Source organism: Octopus sinensis, linkage group LG19, assembly GCF_006345805.1.
Source record: "Octopus sinensis linkage group LG19, ASM634580v1, whole genome shotgun sequence".
Taxonomy (NCBI): Eukaryota; Metazoa; Mollusca; class Cephalopoda; order Octopoda; family Octopodidae; genus Octopus; species Octopus sinensis.
Window position 1 is genome coordinate 16,342,633 of NC_043015.1, and position 19,003 is coordinate 16,361,635.

The following is a 19,003-nucleotide window of genomic DNA, read 5'->3' on the forward strand; positions in this document are numbered from 1 at the left end:
TCTCTGAAACAGTACAGGAAAACCAGGTTATAAGGCTTTCCCTTTAGTTGTTTAGGACTACAAAATGGATATTATATGTTCCTTAGCACATCTGAGTAGGAAGTGATATAAAATCTTTTCACCTTGTAGCTAAAATAATGACTGCTGATGGATGTTATGCCCTCCAACTCTTTTTGTTCATCAAAAAGCAGAGGAAGAAATGTCTGATAATGCTACAAGTAACTTTTTGCATTCAAAGATCAGAAAAACAATATCAACCATATCAAATGATTGCGACCATTAATAAGAACATTCTAGAGTCTCAAAAGTGACCAACTAGAATGGAACAAGACAAACATTAGAAAATGTAATTTTAGTTGCAGTCAAGTACTTTATCAAGTGCAAAAAACTAAAACTAACTATGGAGTAAAAGATCATGCTCCACAAATAACAGTGCCACAATGACAAGAAAGTGTTGAGAAATAAATAAGACAAATAAAGAAATATTCAAAACATTCTGAAGTCTCAGGTAACCTAGCTCCCAACAGCAGTTTTCTTTTAACTGTGGCTTTGTCAGAAAGAGAACTCATATAATGCTTTGAAGGTTAATTAAGAAAATAGGAAAAAGAAACCCTGGCAGGAGTACAAAGGAGGCAATAACAAATTCTCAGACAGATGAAGGATTAACAACATTTAGTGCCCATTACTAAAGGCATCTAAGGGTCAGATGGTGGTATTTAAATATACACAACCTTAAAACAAGTACATCTGACAGGCTTCCAGTTTTTGTTTACCTAATTTCATTCACAAGGCCAAGTTTTATCTGAGAGTCTGATTGAAGATATAGGGTCATCCCATAAATAATGCAGCCTTTTCAATTGTATGAACTAAAAGGCAGAGGGGGACAGGATAAACTACCTGCATAAATTTGCTATAAAAGCAGGTAGTAATTTTACCTTGTGCTTATTCTTTGTGCAAGTTTTGAAGAGTACAATTTGATTTTAACAGTTATTTTTCCAAAGCTATAATGGAAGTGACAAAGGAGCATATTTTGCTTTATGAATTTAATAAATGTAACAACGCAATGGAAAGTGCGAGGAATATTAATGCAGTATATAGGGGTCGGACAATAAGCATAAACCAGTGACAATAATGGTTCCAGAAATTCTGAGCCAGAAAGTACAGCCTAGAAGATGAGCCTTGTCCTGGAAGAGCTGTAGAGCTCAACAGGGATGTCCTGAAAAACCTGGTGGAACAAAAATCCATTGTAAATGTTGAGGAACTAGTAGACAAGCTTGGATTTGGTCATTCGACCATTCATTGGCACCTGTGCACCAACAGAAAAGTCAGCAAATGGGGTCAATGATTCCTCACAAACTTTCTGAGTCTAATCGTGCGCAGAGAGTGAATGCGTATTCTTCTTTGCTGTTACGTCTCATGAACGAACCTTTTTTGGAATGAATAGTGACTGGTGACAAGAAATGGGTTCTCTATAAAAATGCCAAGCACCAAAGACAGTGGGTAGGGAAAGGAAAAACACTGGCAGCCCAGGCTAAAGAAGGTCTTCATCTACATAAGGTGTTGTTATCTGTTTGGTGGAATATGAAAGGTTTAGTCCACTTTGAACTTTTAAATCCAAACCAAACGATAACTCAAGAGATCTACTGTGAGCAGTTTGAGCAACTTGTCAGTGCTAGAAGGAAAACGACTATCTTTGATTTCAAGATGAAAGGTGTTCTTCCATCAGGATAATGCTTGGCCACATACAGTGAGGATAACATTCCAAAGGCTGGAGCAGTTTGCATGGGAAACGATACTCCACCCACCATATTCGTCGGACATTGTCCCATCTGATTATCATTCATTCAGCAGTCTTCAAAATCATTTGGATGGAAAAAATATGAATTCTGTAGACGAGGTCAGAACAGTACTGGAGGAGTACTTTTCGCCGCGGACAAGTTTGGAGGAGGAGCCTTGCAAGTCTACCAGATAGATGGAAGAGTATTGTAGAAAATGAAAGAGAGTATATTTTAGATTAAAAAAAACTTTATCTTAATTTTGAAAAAGAAAAGAAGTATAAAAAAACTGCATTATTTATGGGATGACCCAATACTTGCTCGGCCACATGCCCGTGTCCATGTAAGATTAAACTTATCCAAAAGAGATATATTGCACCACATTACAACACACCATCTATTACACATTACACTCACACACTACCTATCACATGTCTATCTCCACATTCACCATTTATCATATACCACTACATGCAACCTCAATTGCACATCACTACATATGTCTATCATGCCTCAATTCACATCTCACACACCATCTACCAAGCCTCACCACCACACACCACCCAACACATATTACTACAAACTTCATCTCTAGCACCTTTACCTTTGAATGAATTACTTCATATTTTATGTGCTATGTCTTTCCACTCATTTTGATGATATTCTTTGTAAATATTAACACTGAATGTGTTTTGTATAAAACCCTCAGCAATGTCATAGTATCAGAATATATAAGGATAAAATGTTCTTTAGGTGACTTTAATCAAGTCCCTTCTGTTGCATGTAGTCAGAGTAGGTATCTGAACTGAGGATATCTCGAGTGAGCTGTGTTGCTTCTTACCATTGCAACAATCCATGGATAAACATTTTTATTTATTTCTCCTGTCCATTTCAGAGACCTTTCAGAAAAAGCCAAGGAAACTGCCTTACTAAGCCATTGAAAAAAACAAAGCTGGAAGAGTTTTAAAAAAGTGAATTGAAAAGGCTACTGAAGCTCTTTATGATATTCAACAACTTTACTACAAAGAGTATCTTGCATATACAACATGCCACAGAAAAACTAAGTTTAAAGTGAGTGGCAGCATTTTCAGAGCTTGAGAATAACATGCACTGGACACATTACTGAATTTAGTAACAATTGCTAAGTACAGTATAAGGTTACAAACATATTCGAGAAGGTGTTTAGTCAATTAAATCAACCTCCAACACTTCACTGTTATTCCATTTACCAACTGCAGCAGAATGCAAAAGGCAATGTTGACTCCAAAATAACTAAATACAAACACAGATTTACACCCTTTCTTTTCTATTCTCAGTTAAATTCATATTTTCTTGAATAATGACCGGCTATAAGCTGTACTTGAGGAAGACTAGCCAAGAATCAACTCAGCTTCCAATGTCACCAAGTCTAACTACTCCACATAGTGTCTGAGTTAGGGAAATATGTTCAAATAATTTGTCAGACAAAAAGTTTGAAAACAAACAGCTTTTCATATAGAAAGCACAAACTATTTCTTTTTTTCCTTTTCAGTTACTGGTTGATTCCGCCAATGTGAACACAAGTATTCAAATTCTGATGCGCTTACTTCATACATAAAACATGGCCATGATCAACTATCACTATTTCATAACTCAGACTTTTGTACTGGACATTTTCCCCCATTCCCATGGGATTTGTTTCCTGACCAAACATCATTTGCAGCAAAAGCAAATATGAAACAAAAACCCAACATTTTTCAAGTTTCAACAGAATGACTTGTTAAAACCAAAAATCAAACATTAACTGAGGCAGAACTATAGTGGTTAGATTAAAAAGAACAACATTTTAAATTTCATCCCTTTTTTTTAGCTAGCATATAACTGATTACAGTTTCTAGTTCAGCACTTAAGAACTAACTCAGTATTGACAATTCTGATATCTAAGACCCTAAATTAAATAAACTTCCACCAAACCTGGTGTAAAAAAAAGGAGCAATTTAATTTCTGAGGAAGGAAGAGGAAGTTGATAACTATCCAGAATACACGCTTTGAGACGGTATAAACAAAGTTATATTACCAGTTATCAAAGTTTTAATGGTGATTAAACTACATCACAGAGGACAATATATATATATATATATATATATATATATATATATATACAGAGAGAGAGAGAGTGAGTGAGTGAGTGAGTGTGTGTGTGTGTGTGTGTGTAAGTTTTGAAGAGGTAAAGCTACAATGTAATTTGTGTGTTAAAATGAAAAGCCATTTCATTTATAAGTAATTTCAAGTTCAGAAAGGAAAATAGTATGGCAGCTTAGATAATAGGGAAATTAATAAGACTAAAACAACTAATTAAGTTACTGGGGTATAAGAACAAATGAAATTTTCCATCATGGAAATAACCCCCCACCCCCACCCATTTTAACTGCATTATGTGTGTCTGTTGTAATACACCTTGTATAATGGTAATTTTGGTAAGAGAGGCAACTGATCATTATATATGAAGTCCAATAGAAGATGGGCCAGAAAATAAGTTCTATTATTTCACCATTATAATTTATGTCAAATGTAATATTAGTGATAACAAGATGACTCCATATTAAAACTACTTGTGTAATTATTTTTCAATACAAAAAGTATGCAGTGATGTACATGAGTGAAGACAGTAGAAGTTGCAGGACCAAGTTTTTTTTCTTCTTTTTTTATGAATTTAACTCTTTAGCATTTAAACTGACTATATCCAGTCAAAATATTCTACATATTTTAGGTTCTAACCAGCCAGATCCAGCCTCTCATACTTATCCTACTATGTCATTCTAAAAATTAACAATCACACCATCTAAATCTGAGAGCTATGAGATGATGCATCATTAATTCAAAACAATGTGAATAAGCATTGCATTTGACAGAGAAATCTGAATGTTAAAGGGTTAAAGAGCTTCATTAAACCTAAAGAGATTAGGAAAAGTGTGAAATTTAGAATTGAGTGCAAAGAAAAATATTTCAGATTATTAATCATATTGTGGAAATGGAAGATAAGGGGAAATTACAAAAAATAAAAACTGTTGACTGACAGTAAGACATGGTTAAATTTGTGTTTTTTGAGGAGAAAAAAAGGAGGGACAAGGAACAAGTAAATAAAAACTGATTTTATATTACTAACAGAAACGACCAAGATTTTATAGACCTGTTCAATGCAAAACCGCATGGCAAAAAAAGATACATATTAGTTTATGCTGATAATAAATGAAAATAAAGTAATAGCTATGTCTAACAAGTTTAAAAATCCAAGTTCTAAAACAACTACTTTTCAAATGAATGCAAAACAAAAATACAGCAAAATATGAATTTGATAAGCATTCAGCAATAGAAATGTTATTACTTAAATATCTAATGATGTAACATTGTATATATTAAGCAGGATGAAAATACTTTCACACGGAATAGTTATGCTTCATTTGTTGTAATAAACATGCAACATGCACACAAACACACACTATATACATGTGTATGGATGTGTGTGTGTGTACGCGCATGTGTATTATTCAAAATAAATTACTGCCAACAGGAGCACACTCTACAAAAACAGATACGGCTATACTGATCTGATACAACATAGACCACAACAAAAACAAAAACTGGAACCTAATCTTTACAATCAACTCAACAAGCGTGGACTAAATATTGCATTTAACTGCTTTTAATTAAACCTATCATCAAATAATAATAATAATAATGCAGCTATCATGCCCTGATGCAGTAACAGGCAGTGACTCTCATGGCTTCTGACCATAACTGATTGGTAGTGTTATTATCATGTAGATGTTTTATCTTAGTATAAAAGATGGGCTACAGCAAATATTCTGCTCAATACCACAGACTTGCTCATCAATTGCTTAACCATAACCAGTTGAGTATGTCCCTTAGTGGCTGACAAAATGTACATCTCTGATCATATGCAGAAGTAGTGGGGGAGCATCATAGCCATGTGTTGAGAGGAATTCTTTTGGTGTGAATAAATCATTTCTGAAAACATCGGTTGTTTCATTCAACATTCTTAACCCTTATTCAGGTCCCTTTTGAGGAGGATGGGGTACTCAGCCTGAAGAAAATTCTGCAAGGTCATGTGCTGTTTATCTTGATATGAGATCACCATGTCATGCACATATGGTTGTGATGCTTGTGCTTGGTGTACCCCTATCAGACAGGTAGTCATGAGGGGTATATTGGGCTTCATATATTTGTAACCCTGTGTTATGCTGGCATGCATTGCTTGCTCACTCAGTAATAATAATGCAACTGCAACACTTCACATGCAACTTGAAAAGTGCTGAGCCACTATTTGAAAAAAAGAAGTAGAGGGAATCCATAAACATTACGTATGTATCATCCAAGTCTTGAATGCTAAAACTTGGAATTTAAATTTCTTAGTACCTTATTCCTTCATAAGTTTAAAATGAAATTTGTCTTTACGTAGCAGTAATAAAATAGTAGATAAGACAGCATATACTTAAATATTCAGACAGCAAAACAGATATTTAGACTTCGAAAATAGTTATTTTTATACAGAAATTGTTATAGGTATTTCACTTTTCTTAATTCTGCATCAATTCCAATGGATCGAGAGCAATCAAATAGATTACTCTGTCAAATGCAATGCATTGTTTCATAGTACCAAGACTTCAATGTTCAAATTAACATTGCAGGGTAAGTATGAGAGGCCAGATCTGGCCAGTTTAAATGCTAAAGGCTTACAGTGGATCATCACATTTTTATACAGATCAAAACAAAGACATAAGGATATAGACTGGAACTGAGTCTGCAATCTAAAATTGCAGTACTGACTTTGATTGAAGATGAAATTTATTATTAAAGTGTGCATACATACACACACTGCACAATTATATATCCATTATTTCCCATAGGCACAGGTGTGGCAGTATGGTTCCCAACCACATGGTTCTGGATTCAGTCCCACTGTGTGACACTTTGGGGCAAGTGTCTTTTACTATAGCCTTGGTTTGGCCAAAGCCTTGTGAGTAGATTTGGCAAACGGAAATGTGTGTGTGAATATGTTTGTCACCATAACTTAGCAGTTCGGCAAAAGAGACCAAAGAATAAGTACCCGGTTTAAAAGAATGAAAATAAATAGTGGGGTTGATTTGTTTGACTAAAATTCAAGGTGGTGCCTCAGTATGGTCACAGTCTAATGACTGGAACAAGTAAAAGAATACTCCAATTTTGCAGTCACCTACCATTATCATTCTCCTTATTCTTGTTTTCCTTAGATAGCCTATAACCAGATACCATCCATCTGGAACACAAGAAACATGTACAAGCAGCATAATCTTCTAACAATTCAATATAAAGAAACCTTCTTAGTTCTAGTAATGGCATCTACGGAAAACCTTTCCAAAGCAAATTCATTAAATAACAGCAGTCATTTTGAATGAGGGACTTCAACATTCAAAGGTACTTATAGCAGCATATTATGAATGGAATTTCATCTGATTAGAATATCATATTAATTGGATGGTTGAGCTTATATAACTATCTGTTACCTCCAGCATGAATGAAATATCATTTAAAACAACACCATCTCTTTGCACTAGTGATTGTCTTAGAATCAAAGCTCATTTAGGAGAAAGCAACTTCACAATTTTTTTTTTCTTCTTTTCATCTTTTTTTGGTTCCTTTTTCCACAAGACCTCCTAGTGAATAATGCAATGAAAACTGAAGGTTGGGCAGTCACAAGGAAAAGTTCAATTAACCTCACAGATAGATACAGACATGACAATATGAGGGTAACAGAAAGATATAGTCTAGTAACAGACTGAAAGGTGAAGAAAGGAAATGAAAGAACAACACTGAAATAATCACAAAACAGAAAAAAAGGGGGAAAAAAATCTACATAAAATTCAAGGGAAAAAAACTACATAAAATTCAAGACAAAAAAAAATTCCCGTGCAAATAATCCTGTGTATATGACTGTTTGTATTTCTACCTCTTATTTTGATGGTATCATTAGGTTAAAAACTAAACATGGAATATTCTCTATAAGTATCCAACTAATACAGAAACAGTATTTAGTATACCAACAAAAGTATTACTACATAAAGTTTTACATATACTGCATTTCTATGGGTATCAATACAGTGGTTGTGGCAAAAAAATGCAAAGATCAGTCGATAGCACTTTTCTGACAGACAACTGATGCCTGTTGAGAAATGAATGAATGAATGTATGTATGGAAAGACTTTCCAGGTGCAGATCCATGACCTCATATAGACCTGCACCATTGTATTATATATATATATATAAATTTTAAAAAACATTTCTAAATTGAATTTTTCCCTGTAAGTTTGGAATAATATTCCCTCATATTATATATACATATATATTGAGGAGTGGTACTTGTATGACAGATATTATGATCTGAGGTCAAGTTACATAGTTACACTAACAATTCAAAACTCATAGACACTGCTAAATCTATTTGTTTTGGTATTATTTTGTAATTATTATAATTATTTCACTTTATCTGTATCACACATCAATTTTTGTTGTACATATATGACCTTCTCACTGAGATTTTTTACTTTATGTGTTAGTGACCAGCTCAAAGATATATGTGAAAGTCTTTTATATATAATGCAATATTATTTATTGCATAATAACATCACAGAAGTGAATTTAATGCTTTAAATGGCTAGTATGAATACCACAATGCAATTAGTATCTCTCTCTCTCTCTCTCTCTCTCTCTGTACACACACACACTCACTGATGGCTATTCTGAAACTGTTCTGCTTGTTACTGAAAGCAGAGGTGAGGGTCTAAGAATAAAAGCTACAATTGTATAGTTCCATGATACTCCTCACTCATTATCATCATTTAACGTCCGCTTTCCATGCTGACTGTGGAAGTTTGATGTGGTCTAGTTGATACTAATGAGACAAGTGATTTGGATTGTTTTACAGTAATAAAATAAGAAACCAGTCTTAGTGTTCTTCATAGGAGAGAGAAAATTGTGGGGATTGAAAACGAGATGAAAATTTGCCGTGTTTAATAAAATTAAGGTCTACAATATTAGTTTAAAATTTTGGCACAAGGCCAGCAATTTCAAGGGAGAGATACATCAATTACCTTGACCCCAGTGCTCAGATGGTACTTGTTTTATCAGCCCTGAAAGGATGACAGGCAAAGTCAACCTTGGTGGAATTTGAACTCGGAATGTAAAGGTGGACAAAATGCCACTAAGCATTTTGCCTAGTGTGCTAACAATTGTTTCAGCTCACTGCCTTATGAAGCTCTACAATATTAAACCTAAAAGTGAGATGAGTCCTGGAGTCAAAGTTATCCCTACACACGATGACATTATTCCACTAGATGACTACAAACATTGACTCATTTGTACATGGTTGAACTATTTTTCACACCAACACCAAGTACAAATGATTTTCAATCAAACTGATTACACCAGCCATTAGTGAAAATGGCTTCAGTTTATAGGGTAGATTCTACAAATAAACTATATCTCACTGAGTGCAACTAAAAGCCCCATTGTGCATACACTTGCAGCACCAGTGATGATTTCAACTGTCATGTTCTGTGATTTAAGCAACAGTCTCAGAAAACACATTCACAAGAACCCAGTCAAATATTCTTATATATATATATTAATTACCACAATGTAGGTAAGTAGTAAAAGTCCTTATACTAGCACTGAAATACACTACTCCAAGGCACACTATTTGTTCTAATCAATCTAGCTGAAAGTACTTTGTAATAAAGTTGCTAGTAGTAAGATTATCACCCAACTATAAAACATCTAAACTAAATAATTCCATCAAATATCTCAAATTAATAAATAGCAATAAATATAAAATAAAAATTAAATTAAATTAAAAAGAATACTTTTCAGTGTAAAGTGTACTGAGTTATAAAAGCCACTTTCATATGGTAATGAACCATAACTTTGGACCCTACCACAAAAGTACAGTTCTTTACTAATCTAAACAATATTATTAGCCAGGTGTATAACAGAGAGCTTATAAAGTATTTTGTCCAGATTCATAATGCCTCACTAATAACTGTTTTTATATACATACACACACACATATATATACACACACACACACATATATATACACACACACACACATGAAGTGTCAGTCGTGCCTTTTCCAAGAATTAATGAAATAAATAAAAATAGTTTCAACTAGAAATTGAAACAAAGTTATGAACTTGTTTGAGAATCATAGTTTATTGCAAGGGATGAATGGTCAAATGGTAGACATTACGATAATAAATACTTGATCTCAAAATGAGAAATGGCAAGTTAATTCTTGCTTGACCATAAAACAAAAAATATCAGACATGATGTCACAAAACTCCTCTCAATTCTGCTATTTTATATTTAATTTTCTTTGCAAAATTGGACATTTGTTTATACTACCTGTTAGAAATGCTTTTACAGTTGGACACACTTTGTACTACTCATTTTACGACTAAAATTAAAATAGGACCTGAAGCAAGCAGAATTATAAGACAACACATTGCCTATAGTAGTGTTTGAACTCACAGTCACATGCTCAGTAGACTAACAACTGAACTTTACAGCAGTTTAGTCTCTGTCAAGTTATTATCACATTATTTTAATTGAAATACACACACACAAAAACTTTTCTAGCTATTGTCTACCTATAAATCTTTGATAAAATTAAAGAAAAATAATTGTATCTTTAGATCAATAATCCATTTTTAGGGCACCAATATAACATAGTTTTCCTGTACCTTTTATGAGATATGTTACCCAGCAATATGAACAACAGTATTTTTTTCAAAATATGGTAATGGGTTTTTTTGCAAGGTTTCCCATCTATTAAAAAACTAATTAAGCAGTTTAGCATAACCAATTTTGATAGCAAAGCTGAGGGCTGGAACCAAATAAATAAATATAATAAAAAAAAAAGCATGGAAGTTTCTATATACTGCATTGTAGAAAATTAAAAGCAGTGTCAAGAAAGGACATGAATATTATTTTATGATTACATCAGATTTACATAAGAAAAGTAATGGAAAAGTATCTGTCAGAGATTCTTTGTGAATGTTAAAAAATGAAATTTAGTCAATGTGATATTTTTTCTTTTTTGCAACCAATAGAAACTTCCAGCAAACACAAATGACAAAAAGTACATATTTAAAAGATCATAATGGTGAACAAATACTAACATTAATTATAGAAGAGAGAAAAGGAGGATAAATATTGGGAATATATATACACAAATAATTAAATCAAAAAAATTAAGATTAAACTCTTGTCTGATTTTAAGTTTAAGAAAAAGTAATATTTAAAGATTAGTGTTGTTATTAACAGATTACAAAAATTGATTAACATATGTTAAATGTCACACATCATTATAATTCATTGTCTGGTTAATAATTTGATTACATATTTTTCTTTATTATAACAAAAATATATAAATAAAAGAAATTACATGCAAAACAATTGAGGATATTTAATCTGATCCAAAATAATTACGGAGACATTTTGTGAATAGTAATTTAGTTTAATAGTGTAGTTGTTCTTTATTATTTAGTCAAGCACTATTGCATCAGCCAACCTAGTGTCATAATAACTTCTTTCTTACAAAGGCACAAGGCCAAAGATTTTGGGGAGGGTATAATTAATAAATCAAGCCCTAGAAGAATGAGCAGCCATGTCAATTTTGTTACAATCTGAACTCAATGTAAAAGGAATAACTAAATAATGCACAGTACTCAATCCGGCATTCTACAAATTATGCCATTCATCTCTCTCTCTCTTGTGTCATGATATATTCATGCCGTTGACGAATCATGGCTTGGTCCTCCTCCATTTATTTCTATCTCTTGCAACATCACCCAAGTCTTACTCGCTCTGCACATTTAATCCCTTCTTCATCCAGTCAAACATCTTCATTCTCTGCCTTCCTCTCTCGCTCTCCTTTCCACCACCTCAGTCTCCACCATGTAACGCTCCATTCCATCATCCTCTCCGAGAAAATGACTAACAAATCTCCACTGTCTTTCTCTGATAATATCCATCAACTGTCTCTTCACTTTCATCTTCTTCCACATTCGTCACCCATGAGATTCTAAGCATTTTTCTATAAAACCACATTTCTGCAGCTTTGAGTTTCTTCTCCATGACCTTGCTTATCGTCCAAGACTCACATCCATATGTTAGCACCAACTAGATGCAGGACTTCAATAGTCTTTTCTTGACTTCCATTCCAATTCACTTTGCACAAAAAATGCTTCTCATATCCATAAATGTCTTCTTTGCTAATCCATTTCTGCACATGATGTCCTTATCTGACCTTCCATCTGATGTTATCCAACTTCCCAGATATATATGAAACTGTCCTTCTGCTCTTATTATATTGTTATGCCATTCATAATCCTTTCTACTATAGGAATAAAGCCTCAGATTTTAGAGGAGGAGTCTAGTTGATTACATCAACCTCGATATGCAACTGATACTTATGTTATTGACCCTGAAAGGTAGAGTCAAACTTGACAGAATTTGAATTCAGTATGTAAAGGGCCAAAAGAAATGCTGCTAAGGATTTTGTTCAACATGCTAATGATTCTGCTAGCTCTCTACATTAATAAAAGTTTAAATTTTGGCACAAGACCTGCAATTCGGGGGCAAGGGGTAGGCTGATTCCATTGCCCCTAGTGCTCAACTAGTACTTATTTTATTAACTCTGAAAGGATGAAAGGCAAAGCAGACCTCAGCAAAACTTGAACTCAAGAACATGGTTGGACAAAATGCTGCTGCTAGACATATTACCTAACATGCTAATTGTTCTGCAAGCACACCACCTTAATATTATTAATAACTTTCTACATTAACACAAGGGCAAAACTTTTGTAGGGGACATAGTCAATTTACTCTACCCTAGAATTTATTTGAGGAGTTAGAACTTATTCTATCAACCCCACAGAGATGAAGGGATTAACAATTCATAATATAAACAGGTATTTTGTTTAGCACTAAATGAATTCTTAACTTTTTAGATCATTTACAAATATTTTTAGAAAAAGTAATCAGACAAGAGTTAAATAAAATTTAATGTAAAAATGACTTTCTTTTCCCTGCAATTCTTCAATTTAATTTTAAAACACTTAAAATTACACCAGAAATATTTCTCATGTTCACATTTTGTTCACCATTTTAAATGGAATTGCATGCAAAGTGGGATACCAATTTAAAAAGAAAAAAAAACAACAAAAGGACAAAAAACAAACAAACAAGCATCATAATATAAACAAAGTAATTCAAATTCTACTGCAGGTAAATGGCAAAACATTAAATAAAAATTCTTTTTTGCAAAAAATAAAAAATTTCACATTTCAAAAATTAAATTCAAAAAATTATTTTTTAAGCAATAAAATAGATTCTGCTGAAAATCTTAATGTAAAAGAAGTAAATAAATAAATCTTTGCTGAAGGTAAATCTGACAAGAATTGATAAAGGTAAAAATAAATCACATGGCCAACCCAGTGGAGAAGACGACAAAGGATGCAAGCCTCAATGCCGTAGATATCCCAGCCCTAAGGAGGATTTTGGTATGAAGCACCTTGTCCTTCCACTTGAGACCAGTAATACTTTGGAATGATCTGATATGGAATGCTTCACACACACATATATATATATACATATTTGTTTGTTCACTTTCTTCATGCTAGCATATATTAGACAAGGGTATTATATGAGGCAGAATTTTAGACCAAAATGCTCTTCCTGTGACAGGCATGGCTGTAGGGTTACAAAATTCAAAGCACAGGTTTCAGATTCAATTCCACAGCAAGCACCTTGATTACTACAATAGCCACAAGACAACCAAAGCTATATGAGCATGTTTGGTAGACAGAAAACAAGTGAAGCCTGTATATATTATATATACATATACTACATCATGCATGCATTTATGCAGTGGTTGCTTCTGTCAACATTGTTAAAGACCAATTATATTACATATAAAGGCTACACATCTCAGATGATTTGACAAGTCTTGATTATGTAACTAATAATTATCCTTTGTTCATGAAACATATCAAATGATGTAATTATGTATCTGAAAACAGCCTCATGTCTTTCTATATGTACACTGTGAAAGAAGCAAACTCCTGATTCATACCAAATGATATTGCAATAAAATGCAACAAGAGTTCTAAATACTGGTTGTTTGTTGCACAGTTTAAAGTCTGAATTGTACTACATAAATCTATTAATATACATTATAAATTAAATTAGAGATAAAACCACTATTAGGCAAATCAAACATAAAAATAAATATAATTATATTAATTATATTTATTTTTATGTTTTGGTTTATGTCTTTCACTGTTTGATTTGCCTAATAGTGGTTTTATCTCTAATTTAATTTATATTTATACTGTGAAATTTGATTTAATCCTAAATCTAATTTTTCCCTGTAAGTTTGGATATACTCCCTAATGTTATTATTAATATATATTATATATATAAGAGTGTATAAAGATTTATACATGGAGAGAAAACCTTTCACAGGACTTCTTACATGCGAAAAAGGTGAGATAAACCCTAACTATGAAAAAAGGAATTCTTAAGGTACGCTGCTAATAGGGACCATAGTAAATAAAAAAAAACTGGTGCATTATGGGAAAATCCTGTGAATTAATCGTGAAGTATATTTGCCACTTAAATGTGACTAACCCTTAAGGGTGGATGCTACTGTAGCTTGTAGCCCCAGGAGGACACCTCCTCCAGCAAGCTATTGACACTTTCTGTGCCCTATACCTTGCTCAGAGATTTATTATTACTATGAATTAAGTTTACCCTGAAATGTTGATACAAATGAAATGTAACAAGTTTCACTTAAATTGGAGCAGTAGTTATTGAGATATTTGGGGTTTGGGTGTATAAATACCCAAAATGGTGCATAATGGGAAAATGTTCCGAATATAACTTCATCCTGAAAGGGAAGAAACTCTAACCTTTCCATTAGACAGTGATTTGACAACAAAAAAATATTTGCTTTTTTAAAGTAAATATATATACATACAACCTTTGACAGAGTAACAGTCATATACACAACTTAAACAAACACACATATCAGTACATAAACATACATTTACATACACACACCCATACAGACACGTCTACACACACCCATAAATACTCACATACATACATACAAGTGTGTATATATATATATATATATATATATATATATATATATATATATATATATGCATATACATGTACACATATGCATGCGTACATGCATAAACACACACACACATATATATATCATAAACTTTGTAACTTTGGGGTGAAATTGTTTTTTCCCTAGGTTTTTTTGAGTGCATTCAATGTTATGTCACCGCCAAAGATTTGGCTGCTATTTCTAGCATGCCCTGCTACCATGTAACAACTATCTGCAATAAAGGATCCAACATAGCTGTTACGTAGTAGTAGGGCATGCAAGAAATAGCAGCCAAATCTTTCCTTTTCTGGGGAAAGGAGCCATTTATGCATGATTTCAATGTCATATCTGTTGAAAGCATGCGAAAGAACCTGGAAAAGAAAAACCCCACAAAATAAAACTTTGTTGCTGGGAAACTGAGTTTCCTGGTGACCCAATGGGTCTAGTATATATATATATATATATATATAGTATTTATATCGTTTGTAGAAAACATAAATCCGAAAGAAGAAGCACACTCTAAGATGCAGAGTAGTATATATTAAAAATGGGGAAAGCCAATTTATGAGATTACCTTAGGTTTTCCATCCATAAAGGGTTTAGATTTATGGCGTGTCGTCAAATCCCAAAAACCTGTTGGCCCATGACCTCTTAAATTTATATGGAGGGGGAAATGCCTCACTACTCAAAGGTAACAATTGCTACTCCCTTTGCTACTGACTATCGACTTCCAGCTGTATTGCCATTCTGTGGGCTCTGAAAAGCTAGCAGGAACCTCTTGAAATGTAAACAAGGCCCGAAAATCTCCATTCTGGAGTTAAGGATGTTCCCTGGTTCAAGTGAGTCTTTTACAATACTCGCACATTCAGCTATGCATAACTTGCAATGCTTTGTCCCATTGATGTAGGGGCCTGGGTTCTCAAGGATTTTCCACGAGACTGAGTATGAAATCTCATTGTCTGTTAGTCGCTAGACATGGCTGGCCAGTGATGTTATGTATCTCCTTTCTGGAACTCCAAAGGAGGACCTATGGTTGGAGAGACATTGCTTGAAAGAATTCCCAGAACATCCAATGCATATCCATGGGCATGTGTTGTCAGGGCTGTACCTGCTGTGGTTGCTGCTGCTGCCGCTGACATTGTTGTTGGAGCTGGTGCTGGCATTGTTGGAGGAGGAGGTGGTGGTGTCAGTAATGGTATTGCCACTGCTGTTGCTATTATTGTGGTCCTTGTCATTGGGAGAGCTGCCATTGTTGCTAAAAGTGTCATCAACTGTGGTTCCCCTGGTGTTTCTGTTAGGGCCACTTTCACTGCAGCTGCTGTAATTGTCGTTATAGCTGGCAATGGCACTGGACCTGTTGCTGCTGCTATAGAGGTTGTCAGGTCTGCTACTGTGGACATTAAGGAAGCTGTTGGTAATGCTGGTGTTGATGGCAATACTGCAGTTGTTGTTAGTGTTGTTGTTGTCAGGCAAACTGCCAATGGCACTGTTATTGGTAATGTTGTTAACTGTGGCAATGGTGGCTGTGTTGCTGGTTCTGTTCTTGGGTCTACAGCTGCTACTACTTCTACCGGTGGTATTGCCAGGGTCTGCTAGTACTTCAGCTTCATAGATGACCCCTTTGGTGGCACAGCTGGAAATCGATAGTCAATAGCAAAGGAAGATAATCCCCAATTGTTACCTTTGAGTAGTGAGGCATTTCCCCCTCCATATTTTTAAGAGGCATAGGCCAACAGATTTTTGGGATCCGATGATACACCATAAAGCTAAATCCCTCATGAAACCTAAGGTAGTCCCATAAACTGGCCTTCCTCATTTTTAATATATATAAATCTATACAGGTCGTCATCGACTTATGACCTGTCCAACTTACGACAGATCAACTTTATGACAATTGGTGCGCCAGCTCCTGGCAACAATAATAAATAGTCCAGCTGAAATCTAATGGGTTTAATTTCTTAGAAATTAACCCATCAATGGATGATGTCAGTTAACAAACGACATCAAAGATCCACAGCCAAGCACCAGTCTACAATAAATTTTTATTTAAGTTTTGCAACTGTGTCTTGCACTACATTGTGTATTTCACGTATTTGCATTCTTTGGTACTTTTCTATAAACAAATAACACTGTTGTAGTATAATACAGAATGCTGTGTGTGACTTTTACCTGAGAATTTACCTTAAGAATGTAAAAATATAAAACAAAGCTATGTAGGCCTTTAGGCTGACTTACAACCAGTCAGTTGGAACCAATTGTGGTCGTAAGTCGATGACGACCTGTATATATATACATATATGTATGCGTGTGTGTATGGGTGGAGTTATGATGTAAGCACATGTTAAAACCCCTCATAACTTTTTTAATCTTTACAAATTTTTTGCACTTCTGTCTTCTGCATAATGGAATTAATATGATTATGCAAAAAAAAAAAATAATAATTATCTTTTTTTAATGAGTGCGCAAATGACCACTCTCAGACAATTTGGTCATTGGAAGAGTGACCCCCTAGTGAGAAGTTCACAATCAAATTGAAATTTGGATTGAACACCTCATGTTTTGGAGTTTTACCAAGTTTCAACATTACATTCGATATGTCTTCACCGAGAGCGGAATTATTTCAGAAACTGCAAAGATATTTCTTCTTCAGTTTTTGATGGAAAACGCTCTTAAAGCAGAAAGAAAACAGTGTGTTTGTCGTCAACAAATGGTTTTACAGTCATTTGAAGATGCGATAGACAGCATTATTTGGCACTGTTGCAATTGTATGAAGACTGTGTCTGTGAGGAAGAATACTTTTATGGAAAAAAGGTCAATTGATGGTCTTCACACTTTTACACATAACCCTAGACTTTATATGTGAAATGCCAGTGACATGCTGCATGTCCATCAACAATATCAGCAGACAGACAGCTGTCCAGTGGTATGAATTTTGCAGGGAAATATGTACCCAAATATTGTTGAAAAACAAGAAGAAATTGGGTGGCCCAAATCATACAATCCAAGTAGACAAAAGTTGGAAGAGTAGTGAAGAAATTTTGGATACTTGGAATATATGATAACACTGTAGAGAAGGGTTACCTGCAACTTGTTTCTGATCAAAAAGCAGAGACACTGGAAACGGTCATTATTGAAAAAATGTTGAAGTAAGTCCCACTATCTTTACGGATATGTGGCTCAGCTATAACAATCTCAGCAGACTGGGATATACCCATGGAACAGTGAACCACTTATTTCATTTTGTAGATCTCATGACTGGTGTGTGTATGAACAACGTGGAATCATACTGGGCACAAATCAAACAGAGACTCAAGTACATATATGGTTCCAGTGGAGATACACACTGGCCACATGTGAATGAGGCCATCTGGAGGCTACTGTAACATGAAATGTGACAATGCCTGGGAGAACTACAAGACATTTATAAAACACACAGCAGAAATTTATTCACAATAATTTCAAGGTATGTTACAGATAATTCATTTTAATTAGATTATTTTCTGTTAGTTAATGATTTCCTCTTACACAAACTCACATGGTTCTGCACTGGTCAAATGATTTTCTCTTAGGCCGTGCACATGTGCGATTGTTTAAAACTTTTTCAATTTTGATTTTGAAGTATTTAAAAAATTATTTGAAAATTATAAAAAGAAATGAATGGTAGATTAGGACTGTCTATATTTTAAAACCACAAAGTAAAAAAACAAAAAATTTGAAAAACAGTGGAAAGTTTCAGAATTAAGGATGGGGAGAATAAAAGAAAAAAATTTTCCCCTCTTTTTGCATAATCATATTAATTCCATTATGCAGAAGACAGAATCGAAAAAAAAATTGGTAAAAATTTGTAATAAAAAAGTTACGAGGGCCCTTCATAACTGCCTGTGTATGTATATGTAGGTAAGTTCACAAGTATGGAAGAAGAGAGTGACAGTTAGAAATGATATAGAAGAGAATGGGGCACAACAGTGGAGGCAGAGTCGATGGTAAATATGAGTTTGGGGGTAAA

At 34.0% G+C, this 19,003-nt stretch overlaps 1 protein-coding gene across 3 annotated transcripts in view; it reads right to left on the reverse strand.

Moving 5' to 3' along the window:
* The window catches only part of LOC115221988 (cohesin subunit SA-1), a 127,415-nt gene that overhangs the window by 72,216 nt on the left and 36,196 nt on the right, over positions 1-19,003 (reverse strand). Inside the window, exon 9 of one of the 3 annotated variants that reach the window (XM_029792093.2) lies at positions 1-3. This exon is cut by the window's left edge and continues 121 nt beyond it. The exons of the other annotated variants lie outside the window; for them this stretch is intronic. Within the exon in view, the coding sequence (XP_029647953.1) occupies positions 1-3 (3 nt within the window). The remainder of the gene's footprint in view (positions 4-19,003) is intronic. 3 annotated transcript variants of the gene reach the window in all.